Source organism: Anser brachyrhynchus (genome assembly GCF_964034855.1).
Source record: "Anser brachyrhynchus genome assembly, chromosome: 1".
In the NCBI taxonomy this organism is placed as follows: domain Eukaryota; kingdom Metazoa; phylum Chordata; class Aves; order Anseriformes; family Anatidae; genus Anser; species Anser brachyrhynchus.
The window spans coordinates 62960046-62981338 of NC_137694.1; the positions used below are offsets into that span (position 1 = coordinate 62960046).

At 40.3% G+C, this 21293-nt stretch overlaps 1 protein-coding gene across 1 annotated transcript; it reads right to left on the bottom strand.

Annotated features, from left to right (window-relative positions):
* Window positions 1-1478: 1478 nt before the first annotated feature.
* Window positions 1479-8912, bottom strand: STMP1 (short transmembrane mitochondrial protein 1). Its single transcript, XM_080553101.1, has 3 exons — window positions 8665-8912; window positions 4182-4235; window positions 1479-2178 (listed from the first exon to the last, which is right to left on the bottom strand). Exons 1-3 carry the CDS (start codon window positions 8677-8679, stop codon window positions 2098-2100), a joined length of 150 nt encoding a protein of 49 aa, XP_080409227.1. The 5' UTR covers window positions 8680-8912; the 3' UTR covers window positions 1479-2097.
* Window positions 8913-21293: the final 12381 nt, after the last annotated feature.

Sequence of the window (21293 nt, forward strand, 5' to 3'; positions counted from 1 at the left end):
TCTTTCAGTCTGGTCTGAAGTCTGTGAAAGCTAATAGAAACCCCTTTCAAAGACCAAAGTACACTTCGGTAGTTCAATAATAGCTAAACATGGCTGCACTTTATTTTTGAACTTCCTTCACCAATCACAATCTTAGCATGTTCAATGCACACTGCTACCATGAAGTTTCTTCTAACTTGTGCTAGGTGGTATGAAGTATTTCTCCCTTGAGTTGTTTGAGTGTTTAGTATAGAAAGAGTTGATAGCATAGCTTCTAAAACTGTCTGACTTGAGGTGGCTTTTAAGTTTGCTAAATACCAATTTGCAAAGACCAAAAGCTTTTGTCAGCTACACATTTCACGGTGAAAGAAAGGATGAAAAATTATAGATGACATATATCTTGGCTATATATATTCTCTAAGGAGAATCTTAAGATGATAAATAATTTTCTCAATTGTAGAACTGCATTGTGGAAGGACTCTTATCATCACCTTACTTTGGAAAACGAAGTGAAAGTTTGGTGTGTGGTATTTTGTAAACATCTTTGTGATTCCGTGAAAATTCCTGAGCTTGGAATCCACACATCTTTCCAAGTTAAAGGGTTTGGGGTGGGGAGGTGAAAATCACAATGGGAATCACAAAGGGAATCCTGTACATAAAAGCTTGAAGGGTGTGTTTACCTTAAGCAGCACAGTCCACTGAGTCTATAGAGCAAAATAGGTAGTGTCTTTAGTGGTGAAGTTCAAAAATTTGACATTCTGCAAGACTGTCAAGAGGACTTAGTGATTTAAGTCACCTTACAATGTTGATAGGACTTTACTACTTTACGGAAGAAAAAAAAAAAGGAAACGATAATGATATTAATTCAACAATCTACCAAATAAAGCTCATATCTACTCAAACTACTGCAATATTTTCTTAGGAATTTACAACAGAATTTGTACAAAACCATACCTTCCAAATGCTGATTTTAATTTCCATTCAAACAGAAAAGGATAGAGGCATAGTATGATGTGTATTTTCTCATAGACCAGTTTTTTAGTGGCAGAAAAAGGTGAAGAGGAACATACCAGACAGACAGTAAGGGGCACAGTAGAAAAGTGGTTCTAATCCTATGAAAATACATTGTAGATAAACTGAGCCAAATGAAAAGCCAGTGGGCTGAAGACCATGCAGAGCACTGAGGAAGTGATAGGTAATACCAAATATATTTGATAGAAAAAGAATCATAGAATATTCCAAGTTGGAATGGACCCACAAAGATCATCAAATCCATCTCCTGTCTCCATGCAGGAATAATTATGCAAATTGGGCCATTAAGTACACAGTCAATGGTTTGTATTCATACTGTTACTGTAACCAAATGTCTTGGTTACCACAAATGGAAGATAACTCTTTTCTCTCCCATCCTACCCATCATTACAGAGATACCCTCAGGCAACCAAGTCAAATGGAAAGAACAGGAAGAGACAACAATAGAAGAAACAATGAAACGTCGGTTAACGTAGGCAAAAACAACCTTTTATGCCTTCCGGAATCAGTAGTGTTAGCACAAAGTTTACACTGGTAGAAGTGATCATTTAACATAATGGAAAAAGCAGAAACTTCTCCCTCCCCCCAAGTTCATAGTTTGACAAATTAACTTTATTGTTGCACCTCTCAGGAAGTTCCCATCTCAAATAACGGAATGCAGATCTTAAGAAGTACCCACAACAAATTACAAGAAACCCTGAAAGTTACTTCATGATGCATTTAATTTCTTTTGCGGTATTCTAAGACTTAGGGTATTACAAAGTATGAGGTATACATAGTAACAGGACTAATACTATTCTCCAGTTGGATCAGGTAAAAATGTGCTATAAAATATTAGGAAAAGCAATAACGAAAAGTACAAGTGATCTTATCCAGTCATATCGTTGCAAATCCAAAATTCTGAAACCCTTGAAAATCAGTCCCACAAAAAGTTCATGGTTGCTTTTTCAAAACAGGACATTCTGGCTCTAGGAGACTAAAAGCGGAGGAAGCTCCCATGCCAAACCTCTGCTTGATCTTTGTTGCCTGAAAGGTAAATTGCATCCTTGATGCATGCACAGAGGTGACTTGGGTAACACCGCTCCCTTAGGACTTGTCACTGGGAGGTTTCTTCTTAGCTTCCACATCCTTCTTAAAATCTTCAAGCTTCTTTGCAATGTTAGGAATCTTTAAAGACAAAAACAAGAAACAAATAACAACAACAACAAAAAATGAGTTACGAGACCTCATGAACTTCAGCAGGTAAGACCATACCATGAACACAGAAATTCTAAAAAGTTTACACTGCTTTCTAATAGATGCTTGATCCCGGGATCTGTTACTTTGCATAGATTTTGTTAAAAGCAAAGTAGCCTCAAGCAAAGAGCAGAGGAAAGCACCTCACATGGGACTTTGGGAAATATTTTGGAATAGGCAGACTGCTAAGAAAAAACATCAGCCAGTGTTGATGGGAACAGGAGGGAGGAAAAGAAATCACTTCAGAGAAAATTCAGTAAGACCAGTCTGGCTTCCTCACTGAAAGAGAATGAACTGCCAAAGAGTAAGTGATTCAAGCACTGATGCACAGGCTTTAATAATGACTTTTAGAGGGAAAATTAGATTGTACTGTACTGGTCAAAAAAAAAAAAAAAGGAGAAAAGAGATGCTTCATAACAGCCAATATATTTTAAAATAATCTGTGAAGAAATACCTCTCCTGGTCCATTTTGTGGGCACCAAAATTCCCCATTGGGGAAGTTTAGTGCATTGCAAATTGTCAACCTTTTGTAGCTTCATACTTGAAAGAAAATTCAATTTGCTGCTTTTGAAATTCAAAGCTTCAGCTTTCTTTTAGAAACAAAAGCATTTTAAAAACAATCTAACAGTATGTTTGGATAACTTGGGGGGCAAAAAAAGGAACTTTTATAGCAGGGATGGAAACAGATTAACTTATGACTCTGACCTAAATTTGGAATCAACATAGGATTTTACAAGCAAACTAATTAAATGAAAGCAAACCAAAATTTTCACTGGTATTTATGAAGAAAATCATGGACTTTTACTTCACTTGTCCCCTGATGGCAGAGAAGGATATTCAATCCAAACAGACTGCAGACCTCTGGTTGGATGGTTTGAGGATGATAGTACAGGGAATGTCAGAAGTTTCTCTCTTCCCTATTTTTCAAACTTAAGCTCCTTTTGAGAAAGCAAAATTAAGAGCCCAACCCTTAACAGGTCTGACATCTAAAATAAACCAAGAGAAGTACACTGCTATCAGCAGAACTCTCCATATGCTTATAATTAAACACACATGCATATGACTGCAGAATTAGCATCTCATGATGACAAGTTCATCTTGGAGGTTATCTAAGAAAAATAATTTTTGATACCAGTAATAAAATTACCATTGCCAGTTACCAAATTACCAATTACCACTGCAAGTCAGCATTACATTATCAGGGAACCATTTCCTCCAAATCAAAAGCAGAAGTCCCCCTCTTGTGGCAACGCATCATTAGTGCTTCCAGAAAAACACTATACTATGCTTACAATACAAATTGATACACAATATGTTCTTTTGACTGCATTTTCTTAACTTTGTAAAATATATTGAAAAGAAAAAGCTAGTATAGATTATAAAAGAAAGGGGGAAAAAAGTATGTTAAATTCCAATGACTACTTTAGCCTGAAAGCAGTTAAGCGGAACTGGTCTTATAAGGGATTTTACTTACTCTGCAGAAACTGAAAGCTTGTATTGAAAACTTAGCTGTACATCTTCTGTTCTAACTCTGAGAAAAGTCTCAGTCAGACAAAGACAGAAAGACTGCAGATCAGTGTACTGTTTGAGACAGAAGCAGGTACTGAAATCTCCCAAACAGCTGGCTAGATTTTTTCTATTTCTCCTGCCTCTACCTATGTAGATGTCTGGTTACAATATCTGTGCTCTAGGTCCCCAGTATTAGTTAAGGCTCTACACGTTACTTTCTTACAGACAAGATGTCAAAAAGAATCTAGCTCTTTGTGGTTCCATTTAAATCTGAGTTTATCTGTAACTGAAGTTAGTACAATTTGTATTCTATTCAAATCCAATAAAACAACAAAATTAAGACTGATTCAATTTTGATTAGAGTAAAACATCCTTATATATTCAATTCAGATTAAGTTCAATTCTGAGAATGCAAGGATACTTACATCATAGTTCTGAGCCAGATACATCCCAACCACATTGCCAAGAGTAAAACCAAGCTAAAAAGGGAGAAAGAAAAGAATTGTTAGCATCCTATCAAAAGCACATTGGTTAAGAGAAAAAAAAAAAAAAGGTGAAAAGTAGAGTTTCAATTTTAGTTGTACTTTTGCGCCTTTCTTCCAAAGGCAGGCACAATTTTACCCAGTCGCTTCTCTAGGAAAACCTTAACTGTGTTGTATTTTGGAAATAATGGTGTGTTTTAAATACAGTTCTACAAGACTGGATAAGGCTATGATCATCTTTGTAAAGTTCTTTGCAAACCCACAAAGGCAGTAACTCCCATAGCACTGGGAAAGTACAACTACATAGACCCACATTCCTCAGAGGTCTTGGTCCACAACTGAAAAGCCTACATCAATACCTCAGTAACACAATACCTGAGTAATACACAGTGCTGGGGAAGAATACACACACAGAATGATCCAACACATTAATAATACAATAGCAACAAAAAGATTCACAAGCTGGAATCGCAGAACAGAGGCTCTGACAGCAAAAAGATCTCAGCCTCATTGTAAAAGGTGCTCCCCCATCAACTTCAACTGATGCAAAACTGCACTGTCACTGATGGGCAGCTGGCTCCCCATCCCTCTTCACTTTGCCCCAGTGCGGTACTGCTGCTACTTCTCCTCTGTAACCACCACCAGCTGTACACCTCCCAGGCCCCTTGGACCTCAAAAGATAAGTTTTAAGCCAAATCCACTCTGATCTAGGGGCTCCTCTAAGGCAGGAAAGCATTGCTGGAATGTGTGCAGGGCACAACCTCTTTTGACAACTGCAAACTCGTAGTTGCGTGAAGGCTGTCTGTGAAACTGTAATCTGGAAGGAGAGCAAGAGCAAAATGGAAGCACAGTTCTCATCTTGTTCCCCTGCTTGCCAGTTGAAGAAAAGCCTCAAGTGGACCTTGACAGGTTAGATCGATGGGCAGAGGCCAATGGGATGGGATACGGCTAAGTGACGGGTCCTTCACTTTGGCCACAGCGACCCCATGCAGTACTACAGGCCTGGGGCAGAGTGGCTCAAAAGCTGTTCACAGGAACAGGATCTTGGGTGCTGGTCGATGCTTGCCTGAACATGAGCCGGCGGTGTGCCCACGTGGCCAAGAAGGCCAACGGCATCCTGGCTTGTATCAGGAATAGTGTAGCCAGCAGGACCAGGGATGTGATCGTCCCCCTGTACTCTGCTCTGGTGAGGCCACACCTCGAGTACTGTGTTCAGTTTTGGGCCCCTCACTACAGGAAGGACATTGAGGCCCTTGTACGTGTCCAGAGAAGAGCTGCAAAGCTGGTGAAGAGCCTGGAACACAAGTCCTATGAGGAGCGACTGAGAGAACTGGGGTTGTTTAGTCTGGAGTAGGCTCAGGGGAGACGTTATTCCTCTCTACAACTCCCTGAAAGGAAGGTGTGGGGAGCTGAGGGTCGGCCTCTTCTCGCAGATAACTAGTGATAGGACTAGAGGAAATGGCCTCAAGTTGTGCCATGGGAGGTTTAGGTTGAAAATGAGGAGACATTTCTTCTCAGAAAGAGCAGTCAGGCATTGGAATGGATTGCCCAGGGAGGTGGTGGAGTCACCGTCCCTGGGGGTGTTCAAGGAAAGGTTGGATGTGGTGCTTAGGGACACGGTTTAGTGGGTAATGTTGCTGGTTGGGGGACGGTTGGCGCAGATGATCTTGGAGGTCTTTTCCAACCTTAATGATTCTGATTCACTTTGCGAGGGAAAGAAATTCCTCTCTTCAAATGCAGATGATGAAATTTTCACTCAGCAGCTCTAAAAGGCTCTGGATATTTTTAATTGTTACACACCATAATAAGGACACACTATACTATAAAAGTTCATTTGGCTATTTTGGAAGTAGAGACTACTAATACTGTGCTTCCATTCATTCTCAGCTGAGGCCAATTCTATTTAAGAAAATTATTATTACTCAGGCACCGCTGCCAAAATAAGACTATTTCAAGAAAATTAAAACCACTGTCCACAACAACTTTCCCATCACATCTGAGCAGACATCTTTTCCAAGCCCATAGTGGTATGCAGTACAGCTCATCTTTTCAGTGACTCAGAGTCCTTAAGTAGCACTGGTGAAAAGTTAGCTACAGAAAATTAAAATTGGTTGAAAGCTGCCCCATGAACCATGACTGCAATAACTTCAGTAAATTCTTCCATAGACTTTTGATCTTATTGTCTGTTTGTTATAACTTTTTAAGGAGCATAGTGTTTATAATTTAAGAAGAAGCATCGTTCTTTTTGTGGGTGCTGCATCAGTTATAATTTGCTGTTGTAGTTTTAATTATCAGTTAAAGAATTACTCTGAGAGACATTAACAAATGTTGCACTGAAGTAAACCATATTTGTGATTCCTCTTAATATAGCGGATCATTGTAATAGAAACAAGTTTCCTCTATCTAAAGCATACATATCTTTGGGAACTCACTTGAAAACACAAACTAGGTCCTAGCAGGTTTCTAGACTTTTAACCTAGAATATTTCCAAAGATGGGACAACTATCTCATGTTCTGCTACGTGATAAGCCTTATTTGGTACAGATGGTACTGACATTAGTACGCCTTTTAAGTGTGCTCTTTTACTGAAAAGTCTAGCATTTTATTCTAGAGCAATCTACCCAGTCACATTTACTTTAATAGCTGACAATTCAAACAGTGGGAAAAATCTCAGCATTTAGACTTCAAAAAATTTGGACTGCAAAAAATATAGGCAATTAAAATGTGCATGTTAATTAAGGACAATAAAGCTTATGAAAGTTCAGGGTCATCCAATTTCTACCCAGCATTTCGAGACACACTTTAAGCAAATGTTTAGTTTATGCTTAACTCCGGGTAACAAAAATATAAGGTTGTCAAGATTATCCCTTTATCTCCCTGTTACAGCCCTAACAAGGGAGAGCAAAAGTCAAACACCCAATCTACACCCAAAGAAGAAGAAAACTCAGAATTAATTTATCTTATTTCAAACTTTCAGGCACTAATTGAGATGTCATAATAAGGTTTTTATCTAGAAATTGCAAAAAACAAACCAACATTAGCAGCAAGCAGTAGAGTTGATAACACAGAAACTTTGAGACTGGCTAAGCATATTTACTGTTACTGAATATTTTCAAGTGAGTGGAGAGAGACAACTAAAGACTGCTACAGAAATTACTGATGCTTTCATATCAACTTATTGTTACATTTTGTTTTGAAGTTGAGATAAGAAATAGGACTTTTTATTCATTCCATAGAATCACACAAGGCTGTCTCAACTTAGAAGGGGCCATCTCTTCTCGTCCTTATCAACACTTTGTATGAAACTTATTAACCAACTGACTTACTCTTCCCTATTAAAGCGTTAAAGGATACCACTAATTGTTTGTATTGACTGAGACACATCTGAACAAAACTGAAAACCTAGAGCACCCCTCTCAATGACTTACACACAACTAGAATTGAAAATGGGCGACTGTTTCTGTACTTTGTTACAACAGAGAACAGCTTTTTAATTTTATTTTTGGACAGGTAATTTATTTTCTGAGTTGACAGTAAAAATGCCAGCATTAAGTATTTAATTAAGAGTAGATGGGCATCCAACCTCAGACGTCCAGAAGAGTTTAGGGAAGCATACATAAAGACAGAAAGGAAAATGGGAGAAAAAAAATAATAATAAATAATAAATATATATATATATAAAACAATTCACCTATTAGTGCTATGGGAAAAGAAATGCAGTAATGAAACATTATCACTTGCCTTAACTTATACACGTACACACAAAATAGCATCTCCACTGATCAATTTTTAAAGGTGTGCAAAATGGCAAGGGCTGAAAACCACTGCTCTCCCAAAATGAGGGAGGTACATGTACGCACTAGTACAGAGAAATTTGAGTAGCTGAAGGTTATTACCGTGAGCAAGGAAAATTTGCTGAATCTTAACGACAAACTAAGGGCATGACTTGGAGAGAAACAAGACATAACATCCTTATTTTCAGAGAAAACCGAGAAGAGCCACCCTGCAGGGAGCTGAACCACAGCCGGCACCGCACGACAGAGACACTGAACAACCGTGCAGCTCCCTGACAAAAAGGGGTGCGACCGAAACGGCCAGGATCGCCTTTAAGGAGCGGGAAAAGAGAAACTGCAGGAAACCACAGACACTAGGACACTGTGCTCGCAGCTTGCTCCTTTTGTCAACTCAGTCTCCCGGTGTTGACAACAGTGAGCCGGGAGGCTCCGAGGCTAGGCTGCTCAGCCAAAGGCGTTGCCTGCACACCCCCGCATCTCCTCCACCGCGGGCCCCTACCAGCCTTCCCCGAGCGGCCCCCCCGCCGCCCCCGCCCGCCCTGCGGCGCAGCCCTCAGCTCGCCGCCCCGGCCGCCCCCTCGCTCCGCCCCGCCGCGAAATGGCGGCGCCGCCACAGCCCGGCGGAGCCTTACCAAGAACTGCAGCATGGCGCCCGCCCGTTCTGCCTGCCTGCCTGCCTGCCTGGGAAGTCAGGCGGTCGGCGGCGGCTCCTCTTCCGGGTCCCGGCCCGCCCTCATCGCCGCGGGGACGGGTGCGCCCACCGACGCCCGCGCCCCTGGGCGGCCCCACGGTCTCGGTCCTCGTTTTGGGCTTCCCCGGCAGGGCAGAGGCTCGGGGGGACGCTTCTACCAGCCCCCTGTCGCATTGGAGGGTAAGGATGGGGCAAGGAAGGACTACTGGCCACCTTCTGAAAACCTCCCCTTACGCACGGGGAGACGTCTGGTGGCAGCCATCCAGCCTGTCACCTCTGAGCTGAGAATCCAAGTATATACAGAAAGAACAAATTCGAGATGGAGGCTTTAGGGAAGTATCTGGGGAAACAGACACTCAGATGAAGGCAAAATCATGAATGATTTGGGCGTCCTGCTTCAGTGCCGCCAGAAATCTCGGCTTCACATGCCAATGCTGAATGAAAGGTTTTTCAGCCATGTGGGAATAAAAAATAAATAAATAAATAGAAGGCAGAAGAAGGTATACTTTTGCACTTAGGAATTCCCAAAAGGGAATTTCAGAATGTGGAATTCTATTGAAAGTATAGAGGGCTGTGTTTGGTTGACAGAAGTATCTGTCCACTCAGCGCTCACTAGATCATGTGTAAAGTACCACAGCCAGGTTTGGGGCCTCTAGTGCAGGAAAGACACAGACAAACTGGAGCAAGTTCAGTGGAGGGCTATTGAGCTGGTCAGGGCTGGAGAGCGGAGGCTGAGGGAGCAGGGCTTGGTCAGCTGAGAGGAGAGGTGGCTGGGGGTGCCTAACAGCACCCCTTTAGGGCCTGCAAGGGGGTTAGTGCTTAGACAGATGCAGGCCCTTCACAGCTGGGTGGATGAGAGACAACGGTGCAAGCTGAAACATGAAGTCTTAGCAGGATTTAAGGACAGACTGTTTCCTCATAGAATCGTAGTAACATTAAGGTTGGAAAAGACCTCCAAGATTATCTGGTCCGACCATACCCCTACCACCAATATCACCCACTAGACCATGTCTCTAAGCACCATGTCCAAACTTTCCTTAAACACCCCCGGGGACGGTGACTTCACCACCTCGCTGGGCAACCCATTCCATTGTCTGTCCAATCTCTTTCTGAGAAGAAATGTCTTCTAATTTCCAACCTAAAGCTCCCCTGGCACAACTCAAGGCCATTCCCTCTAGTCCTGTAGCTGGTTATCTGCGAGAAGAAGCTGACCCCCAGCTCCCCACAACTTCCTTTCAGGTAGTTGCAGACAGCAATAAGGTCTCCCCTGAGCCTCTAACCCAATACTCCTCAACCAGGGGAAAGTCTTCCTCTCTCCAGGTTTTCTCTCTTGTTTATGGTCTCAGTAGTGTTTGGGGGCAAGCTTTAGCAGTGAAGACTGAAGCAAAGAAGGCATTTAGTAACTCCTCCTTCTCTGTATCTGCCGTTATCAAGGCACCCACCTCATTTAGCAGCGCACCCACATTTTCCTTGGTCTTCCTTTTGCTACTGATGTATTTGAAGAAGCCCTTCTTGTTGTCCTTGATATCTCTTGATTAAATTTAATTCTAATCAGGCCTTGGCCTTCCTCATTGCATCCCTGCATTCTCTGACAATATTCCTATATTCCACCCAAGTGGTCTGCCCCTTCTTCCACATCATGTACGTTTTCGTCTTCTGTTTAAGTTTTCCCAAGAGCTCCTTGCCCATCCACACAGGTCTCCTGCCCCCCTTGCTCAACTTCTTTCTCGTAGGGATGCACCTATCCTGAGCTTGGAGGAAGTGGTGCTTAAATATTAGCCAACTCTCCTGGGCCCTCTTTTCCTCTAGGGCCTTGGCCCAGGGGATTCCTCCAATTAGGTCCCTGAAGAGGTCAAACTTGGCTCTCTTGGAATCTCGGGTTGCAGTCCTGCTTTTTGCCCTGCTTCCTTCTCGCAGGATCTTGAACTCCAGCATCTCATGGTCACTGCAGCTGAGACTGCCCGCAACCTTCACATTTCCAACTAGACCATCTCTGTTTGTTAGTACCTGATCTAGCAGCACCCCTCTCCTTGTTGGCTAACCTACCACCTGCATCAAGAAGTTATCTGCAATGTTCTGCAGTAACTTCCTGGACTGTTTGTTCTGAGCTGTGTTGTCTTCCCAGCAAATATCAGGCTGTTTAAAGTCCCCCATAAGAGCCAGGGCCTGCAAACACAAGGCAACTTGCAGCTGCCTGTAGGCCTCATCCACTTCCTCTTCCTGATCTGGTGGCCTGTAGTAAAGATCCACCACAATGTCAACCCTGTTGGCCTGCCCTTTAATCCTCACCCATAGGCTCTCGCCAGGCACTTCATCCCCCCCCCATATATATGACATATTCCAGTCATGAGAGCTGTCCCACCATGCCTAAGTAATTGCCACGAGATCCTAACCCTGCAACTGCACTCAGACCTCCAGATCCCTTTGTTTATTCCCCATGCTGCATGCAGCACAGGCTGCCCACAGAGACTGTGCCATCTCTACCCTTGGAGGTAGATCCTTTTACCCAGGATCCAGCAGGGTAAAACCCTGAGCAACCCAGTCTGAGCTCAGAATGGACCCTGCCCTGAGCAGCTGGTTGGACTGAGGCCTTCCTGAGGCCTCCTTCCACTTACACCCGAATCATCCTACGATCCTTTAAGAGCTTTTCTTAAAGTCTGTGTTCCATTAGTATTTTTTTTTACCAGCACAATTAAAAATGAAGAATAGTTGTCCTTTGTGAAACACTTGGGGTTTAATTTCTTTTAAAGGTTACATTTAATTAATCAAGACTTGGTCAGCAAATGTCAGTTAGGACGGTTAGTCCTGCTGAAAGAAACAACCAAAAATAACTACCCATCAACAACTACAAAAAAAATTAAAAACAAACAAACAAAAAACTTACCAAAACTAAAAACACATGGCTATTGTAGAACTGTTAGGCCACTCTACCCTGAAACCAAGTTAACTCCATCTGAGGACCAGTTTCCAGAAAGCTTAAATGCTTTATCTAATCAGAAAATAAGTAGCAGTCTGCCTTTCCAGAGCAGGTACCTCAGTGAGAAAGTGGTATACAAAGAAGTATTTTCTACCCATTTTCCAAAAGGAAGCAAACAAAGAGACTCTAAGTAAATTATATTTTTGGTGGTGGTGATGCTGTAGCAGGGAGCTGGACATGAGACAACTTTCAGGGTATCCCAAAGTCATTGTGCTGTGGTTCTCTGCTTGAGTCAGAGCTGATGTCTGGCAAGAAGAAGCAGAGGTTTGTATTGGTGTGGCACAAGTGCTAGGGTTGGAATTCCTCACTTCCCTGAAACATTCCTTGCCAGCCTTCTGGATCAGTGCTCTCAAAAGCACTGGAAATTGCCTTGGTTCTGGAAATAGTAACAAATCACCAGGTATTAACTGTTTTCCTAAATCCTGAGGCCTTCTACACACGTATAGCACTGAGGAAATTTTATAGATTCCAATCTTAGCACATGACAAATCAAAAGGAAGAAAAAAAAGACTTCTAACAACAGTACTGCCTTCACAGTATCACCACAGGGAGATAGGCTTTTCCTGTTTTCTGCTCATTAGAAATGATTTTATAATGCTTACACTATAATGAATACAACATCTGCTAGGCAATCTTGGCTCAACAGTTCTGTACACCGTTGTTTTCCTACATGCCATGAATTTCCTCTGTGACATTTAATGGGCAGCCAAAAGTAATTTTTTCCTTTAAAGTAAACCCATTCCATTTACACTAGCCAATGCTGAATTATTTTGAGTTAGAGACTGTAGAGGGTGGATATGGTGGATGGCATATTTTATTCGAAGGAAGAATTCAGTCTGTTTCTGACATATAAATGCAACTATTGTGCTTTCATAGGTGGAAGACAAGGAGGGGAAAGGAAGGGGAAAAAAAAAAGAGAGAAAGAGAGAGAGAGAAAGAAAGAGAAAGAGAAAGAATGAAAGGAGAAAGAAAAGAAAGAAAGAAAAAGAAAGAGAAAGAAAGAAAGAGAAAAAGAAAGAAAAAGAAAAAAGAAAGAAAAAGAAAGAGAGAAAGAGAAAGAGAAAGAATGAAAGGAGAAAGAAAAGAAAGAAAGAAAAAGAAAGAGAAAGAAAGAGAGAAAGAAAAAAGAAAGAAAGAAAAAGAGAGAAAGAGAGAGAGAGAGAGAAAGAAAGAAAGAAAGAAGGAAGGAAAGAAAGAAAGAAAAAGAAAAAGAAAGAAAGAAAAATCAACAGCCTTTCCTTTTTTGAACTTTCCCCAAAATTTGTATTAAGCTCAGACCAGAGAGTGTCACAAGGAGGCAGTTTCCAAAACAGCCAGAGCATTGACTGTACTGTGGTTGGAGTTAATTTATTTAATCTTGGAGAAGAGAAGGAATCGGGGAGACACACAAAAGACTCCGTCTCCAACTCCACTGATGCTATTCTGGACATTGTTTGGGGATGGAAGGAGTACATCATGCTGTGTGGCACAGGTTTTTTTTTGTTGTTGTTGTTGTTGTTGTTGTTTTTTGCCTGCTTGGGGATGGTTTGGTTACAGGGCCTGCTTTTAATTTGCTCTGTGGGTTGTTTTTTATGTCCTGCTTGTCCTGTCAGGGGATGATACAAGTCATAATCCTTTTCAGACTGGGGGCACAAGGCTGTCTGGGTCTTTCTGTTCTTTTAAGGCAACTGTTGCAGCTTCTTCTCTTGTAGCTACCAGCTGTTGCTGTAAAGACTGGTAGCAGCAATGTGAAGAATAAAGGTGGGATGAGGAGCAACAATTCAAACAGAAGTGCACTGAGCTTGTGGTACTGAGCTGGCTGCACTCAGCTGAAAGCCCTGGTGAAACCTGAGGCCAGTGAGACTGAAAGGTGATTTACAACATCTTTGCTTTAGGTACTTCCACCTTGCCATCGCACACACATATTTTAGGAAATGGAGTTCTTTATGTGGGAAAACAGTAAGTCCAAAGACAAAAGTGTGAACATCTGCAATGTAAAGAAGAGTGTATGAGTCAAGGAGCAGCAGTGACATTGCTACAGATTGTTACTTACAACCAAGAATAATGAAGAGTAAGGTACTTAAAATTAGTAAGATTGGAAAACATCTTTCTAACTGAAAAAGTGAAAAAAAAAATCTCATTTGCTGCTGCAGAAGACTTTCTCAATGCTATCTAGTTTACTCAGGTGCTCTACAAGTATAGTTAAGCAGATGAGGTGTGCAGAAAACTTGTTTGTCAGGAAGTACTGGCTATTCTACAATATTGTCAATTGCCAAATCATATTTGAAAATGCAGTTGTCATCGTCTAATGTTTTTAACATGTATGTGCAGATCTGTTTATAGTCCTCTCTATGGAACAAGTTCAAGAATCTCTTTCCTAAATGATAGCAATTAATTTACCCTTTTTTTAAATAAAAGAAGTTTGCTGGTGTAAGAGCATACCAGGACAAGACAGTTTTGTATGTTAGGCTCAGTAGAAAAAGATGGGTGTTACACTATTATATTGTGAAAAATACTAAGAAGGAAGAGGAAAGTTATTTATGTCCTGGACTCTACACATACTTTCTCCACAAACATTTGATCCAATGAGTGGTCAACTGGTAGCCTTCTCATTTTTCCTCCCAACTAGCGTTTGCTTTATAGTCAGTAAATATGATATTATCTGACTTGAAAGCAGGAACAATTTCAAAAAAAAAAAAGATGTGAAGACTTATGATTGTGTTGCAAGTGTCTGGGGGTTAACTTGAGTGAAGAAGTAGTGCTGAGGATTTAGCCAAAATGAGGATATACTGTGGGGCAAGGTTGGTAGAGAGGAATAGTATTTTAGCAGCCTGACTGGCATCCTGAGGGAAAGTGGTAAGAAAAGCCCTTTCTTAGATCTGGATATGATTTAAGTCACAGGAGATAAGCACTGATAAAAAACCATATTCCTGTACCTTCACAGAGCGAATACACAACTTTGACTATAAGCCCTCAGACTGCCTAAATTTAAGTATCTTGTTAATGACCTCTCTTCATTTCCAATGTAGACCTGGAAAAGGGAGTAGAAATCAGATTTCCTTGAACTATAAATTCTGTTAAATAAACACCAGATGGAGCCAGAAAACCACGTATTAAGATTTCTGTTTGTGTTTTATTATGTTTAAACCTTGGATCTTGGGTTCAGTTCTGCCAATTTTCTTTGCCTTACCTTTTATATCACTTGTGCTGTGATTAAACAGTTTCTGAGGATCTCTACTTTTACAGGAGTTTTTTTTTTTTTTTTTTTTTGTCTTGCTATGGGGACATGCAATATTTTAATATACAATACACACACAATATATTATGCACATATAATATATATTTCAATATTTTCAATATACTGAGTATAAGTGCCTGCCTGAAAAATAAATAAATAAATAAATAAATAATTTCAGTTTGTTTTTCCTCAAATACTTTTCCAGTGGAAGCGTTGTTTGTTGTTAATTTAAACCTGTTGAAAACATCATTTTCAAATTAACTTCCTCTCCCTCCTCTATCTTCTTAGGAGCTCCTTTGGAGTTCTCAGAACAATGACTTTGTTTATTTTTCACAGAAAAATAAGAGATGTCACTGACTCATTATGCAAGTTAGAAGTTGTTTAAGGTCAAGTTTTCAAATGTAGTTTTATGGTCATTTATGCCAAGCCTTCTGAGGTCTGATCTTTACACAGAGTACTGTGAATTTCAAAGAAACTTCCTAGCACCACAAAACACAGACATTTGGCCTGGTTCAATAGAAAGGCTGAAGTTTGGGGAAAAATTAAAAAATATATATAAACAAAATATGGCTTTGTTTTTGTTTTTAGAAAAAAAAATCATTTTCCTCCTCATCATGCATGTGAAAGTACTGAAGTCTTCTTCATTTTAACTGTACAACTGAGTTTGCCCGACTCTGTGTGACCAAATTCCCAGGGGCCAAGAGCACAGCTTAGACCTGTCAGTCCTGAGATGACCTGCAATGTTTGCTCCTCTCTGCTGCCCCAGCAGCAATGGGCCATCACCAGAGCTACAGCTAGAACAGGGAGACCCTGTCAGAGACCACCCGGTCCAGAAATCTCTAGAGTGAACTCCAGAGCTCTCCCTTGTCTTTAAAGTCCTTTTTTCAAGAAACAGGGAAACTTTAGAGCATGAGGAGAATGAGCTACAGGAGAAACAAAGAAGCTATAACCTACAGAAGGTCCCTGAGCAGCAGGACTGATGAACAGCATTATTTCCAAGGCAGAGCTGAGCATCCACATTGGAGCCTTGTCTAGCATCATTAAAGATTGATTATTTCTGCATTTTCCAACAAAAAGAGAAATTGCTCCTTGTTCCAGTGGCATGGTCTGGATGTTGGGTTCAATCTATGAACCTAAAAAATTAAGACTTGCCCCTTTTTAGAGTAACCCCTCAAGTTGCTTGTCATGAATGGAGGGACTTGGACTTGAGAAGGATCTAGACAAACCAAAATACCACATTAATCTTCTTCATATGCAAAGTAATTACAATCAGGTGTTCCTAAAACAGACCAATCGTATAAATTTCAGGTGAACACTTTTAATGAAAAAATAAATATTGAACATCACCTTTATTCTTGTAGATATGTGAAAATGCATTTCCTGACCAGATAAGCCATTCATTCTACCCTACCAGAGTGATTTAATACCGCATTTAAACAAAAGGAAATCTGCAAGCTGTGTCTATGAGTTTATCATATACCTTTGAAGTACATTTCCTGGTGATACACCCTTAGCATTACCAACAGATGCTTATAACTCACCTGCTTAGTATCTGACTACACACATCACTGCTTCTATCTTTCCTCATATAAATAGCTCTACTTTGTCTGTTTCTCTCCATTCCTTCAATACATGTGTGTGTATAGGCAACTTACATTCTTACTTGGACTCATTTAACCTTAAACTCTTTTATCATGCAGTCAATCAGGCAGTGGAGCAGGTTGCCCAAGACAAGCTGTGCCATCTCCATCCTTAGAGGTTTTCAAGACTCAATTGGATAAAGCCCCGAGCAACCTGGTCCAAGCTCAGAGCTTCTGCTTGGAGCTGAAGGTTAGACTAGAGACTTTCTGAGGTGCCTTCCCTCTTTAATCATCCTATGCTATGATTTTACTGTGCTTTCTGTTTAGATCCAGTAATTCCTTTCTTCTTCCTTCTATTGGAGGAAACAGATTTTTAGTCACCAAACTTTGCATCCAAAAATCTTGAAATACTTGTCTACCCTGCCAGCAAAATTACAAACTTGTCCGGCAAAAGTTCCAGTGTGTAAAGAAAGAAAAACCACAAACGCAAAAGACTGATAATTTTATATCTAGACAGGGTAATGGAGTATCTTGAATGCAAATGACTCATGGTTTTAAGTTTTCCCCTGCAGCCACAAGGTCTAGGAATGTTCTCTAAACAGCTCCTTCCCCAGCTGAGGTGCTCACGTGAATGCATGCCTCTGGGACAAGGAATTCAAGAATGTTTAAATGGCAAAAGTTTAAAAGTTTAAAAGTGTTTAAAAGTTAACCAAGCAATTATTGAGCACTAATAGCTTTTAGCTCTGGCTGATGGACTATGGCCTGAGAAGGGCAGTAGTATGAGAAGGACCTTAATTTTTCTGTGGTCACAGAAAGTCATAATTGCATGAATAGTTAATAAACATGTCACGAATTCCTCTCTGTGCCAGGCCTGCAGAAGGCCTAAGTGGTGGTCACAGATAGTCAGCTCAGAGTTTCAAGCTGTAACTGTTCATGCAGCTGTGGGAGCTCATGGTTCAGCTCCCCATGTTCTGGTTTAGAGACAACTGTCACAATCACACCAGGTATAAGACAGTGGGAAAATAGCCTGTCACTCATAGGATGACAGCATGCTAATTTTCTGGAATAGCATTAGAGCTTCTTAAGAATTCAAGTCCTATTAAATGTGCAGGAAACTGAGAAAAGAAAAGAAAAAATTTATAGCTAAGCTTACTTGCTACTGTTGGTTACTAAGCACACCAGCAGGCTCTGCAGTTTTTACACCCCCCCACCCCCAGGTTTGGAGACAGAGCTGTGAGAAACCTTGCTGGGGGCCTCCAGGCCTTGGCTCATGGGCTTCATGGGCACTCCAGTCCTTGGTTCTGTCCAGACCAAGGCTGCAGCTGTCCTGGTCATCTTCACAGCCCAGCTTCCTGCTCAGCCAGGTCTCTGCCCCTTCGAGGCCTGCTGTACCACCACCCTTACTGGTGGGGTCCTCCCCACAGCTGCTGGATAGCCCACCCCAACGCTCTTGGTCTGCTTCTTTGTTCTAATGAATCAGAGTGCAATCACTTAGTCATAAGAGAGAAGGAAAATAAGGAAAAGAACTTTTCTGAGCAACCTTTGTGGAAGAAAAGTCAGTGCATTCAGAGCAGCTATAAAAAGACGTGACATAATTAAAAGAATATAATTGGAATATATTTGGTAGAACACATGAGTAATGACCTGAGATTTCAGTACAGCTGCATCTTATGTGTGTGAGTGGAGAGAGTGTTTATTGCACTGGATAAGTGTTGCTCTCACCCCTGACTACTTCTCTGTCAACCATTCTTTGTTACAGCTGGCTCTCTGGCAAAAAAAAAAAAAAAAAAAAAAAAAAAAAAAAAAAAAACAAACAAGCTCAAAAGAGCAAAAGAGCTTTGGAGGTGAGCTGAGGAACTCACTATTCTCTCAAGTGCAGAAGAACTACATGCTTTTAAGACAATGTTAAATTATACTGTAATTTGGCATAAATCTGTGCTGAGACTGGAAAGGACAGTCCTTGTCCTCTCTCTCGGGACATCAGAAAACAAAAGGGTACTACTTAAAAAGCATCCTTTACCCTTTGGTTAGCTCTTCAGGTGACTAGGCAGGTGCTTGTGCCATCAAGAAGTAGGCATCTCTAACAAGCAACTGTACTAGGACAGCATGTATCATCCTTTTGATGGTGATGTGGGTTCATCAATATCACCAGAGCATCTGAAGTTCTTAAGCTACTAATAACAACAAAACATCACATTGAGCTGGTAGCTAAAAATACATAATCCTTCTTTCACACATGTTCAGGAGTCTTCCAAAGCTTCCAGAAAGAGGGTTATGACATATACAAGTAAAAGCCATAAGACAAAGTCTCATGCCTTTGTTACTGTGGGTCTAAGTATTCAATTTGACTGATGCAAGAAAATCTATGTAAATGAAACATGGTATTGGAATTTCAGATTGATGATCAGTAGATGGTGCTCTTTTCCCAAGTAAGAACTTAAGACATATTTTCAAAGAATCAAAAAATAATATCAGCCTTTTACAATCTTTTATCCTACAGTTAGATAATACCTATTTAAAAACTAAGTTTCAAACACTTTTCCTTCCTAAAGTTCACTGTATTTCATAACAGGCAGAGAGACATTGGTTTAACTGACCGACTTCATTACACTTGGTGGAATAATCTAATTATAGTGTCGCACTTTACCAAGCAGCTCTTTGAGAGGTTCTCTGTCCAGAATTTAGAAAACTCTCCCCTTTGCTCTCATAAGGTTGTTTGTTCTGCTTTTTGTGAAAAACAAACAAACAAAATTGTACTGTCTGGTGTTATTTTCTTAGATGTCACTTATTCAGTTTATTAAAATAATCTAAATTAAGGTAGAGATGGATTATAGGGTCAGAACATTCTACCAAGTGTTCCCCTTAAAGTAGCAATAACAAAAAGAAAAAAGAAAAAAAATTTTTTTTAAATTGTTCTCAAAGTCAATCAAAAACTTCTGTCTTGGAAAGACTTCCACATTTGCATTGGGATAGTTTAGGTGACTTCATAGAACAAGGCACAGAGCTGATGCCTTTGTCACTGTAGCTTTAAATATTCAATTCAGTTCTGATGGAAAAAAAAATAATAATCAAATGCAATGCCTTCCAATGAACCTTGTTTATATTTCTTTCTGGCTTTCTATGGAGATGAAAACCTGCATACATCACACACAAGACCAAGAAACCCCATTTATTTGATTAAAGTTATTTGATATTCACTTCCTTTCTTTGATGACTGTCACACTCAATGGCAAGCAATCAGAGTTCAGATGCTTCCAGTTATAAAGTTACCAAGAAATTTTATGCTTGCACTTCCCAAGCGTTCCTCACTGAACAAGAGAGCCCAGATGGCCAAATCTGTGTGACACAACAACCATGAATGTTATTTGACTGTCCCGACCCTGCCTCCTGCCTGCTGTGCCTGGGAGCCTCAGAGCTCTTCTGCTGGGGAATTACTGCCCTACAATGGCACAAGCCTTCTCTTGTCTTTGGGGTTTGGGCTAAATATTTTAATGGAGCCCAGAAGATTCTGAGTTTCAATTGCTAGTAAAATTCAAAATGCTTCAGATTCCTTTCTGAGGTGCTGGTTTTAATTGTAGAAAGTCTTAGGTAGTTAGCATATGGCTATTCTTGGTCTTATCTTTACACTGCCTGAGAAAGCCAGCATCTGCAGCTAACAAAAGGAAGGAAATTGAAAACCAATTCAAGTGAAAAATTCAGATACTTCTTAAATCCCTGTAAGAAATCTTTTTTTTTTTTTTTTTTTTCCACCATAGATTTTAATGTTTGTTTGGTAATCACTATATTTATTCCATTGGATAAAAGCATCCTAACTATGAGGGCATCTTGACCTCTCTTCAACAGCTTTCCAGTGTCTCCCAGGTCTCATCTGACAGCTACCCATACAGAATGAAAAAATTATGAGAATTTAATAACAATATGGAATTCATACTCTGTACAAAAGTTTTCTTACAATGATTTTTTTAATCTTTTGAATGATTCATTTGTTTGAACCAATATGATGTTACAGGAAGCGTACAAATCACTGTGGTTTCAGACAGCCTAAGTCAAGGATATTTGAGGATATGAAATTCTAGCTAAAACAAGGATGTTTATATATACTATAAACTATACTTCTCTGCAATATGTCATTTAGAGCAGGTGTTTTCAGGTGTTTTAGTTCTGTTTCAGTAGCTGAGTGCTCCCATCTTCATAGACCCATTTAGATATAAAGAATGAGATACTTTGCCTCAACAGCATAGCTTTTTAAGATTGACTGATAGACAAGTCTCTGTTACACTTGGAGGCATTTCAGCTTCATAGAGTTTAAACTGTGGATGACAAAATACAATAGACTTAAAGGCCTAACTCAAAATTAGCAAAAGCGTTGGGCATTTGAGGCCAAATATACAAAGGAAATAACGTTATGCCTTGCCTCCTGAAAGGTTACTGAAATAACAAACTGAGAAGATCCAGCTGACCTTAACCTCTCTGGTAGTGTTTCAAGAAAGAGCAAGGCAAGCTCCTGCTTGCCACAAACAGAAATTTTTTAGTCACACTGTCATACATATACATTATTCAAATAACACACCAAGTTCATGTGTAAGTGACATTGTATAAAATATTGCAAACATTTTAACATGGTGTGAAAATCTAAATGTAATTAAATAATACGTTTTGATGATTGGGAAGGGAGAGCAGTTCCCTGAATGGGAAGAATTTTAAGTCCCAAGGAAACATTTAAAATTGTTTATTTGTTTCAGTTTGAGGCATTTATTGCTGTTGATATGTAATTTCTGAATGGGAGAGGAATGAAT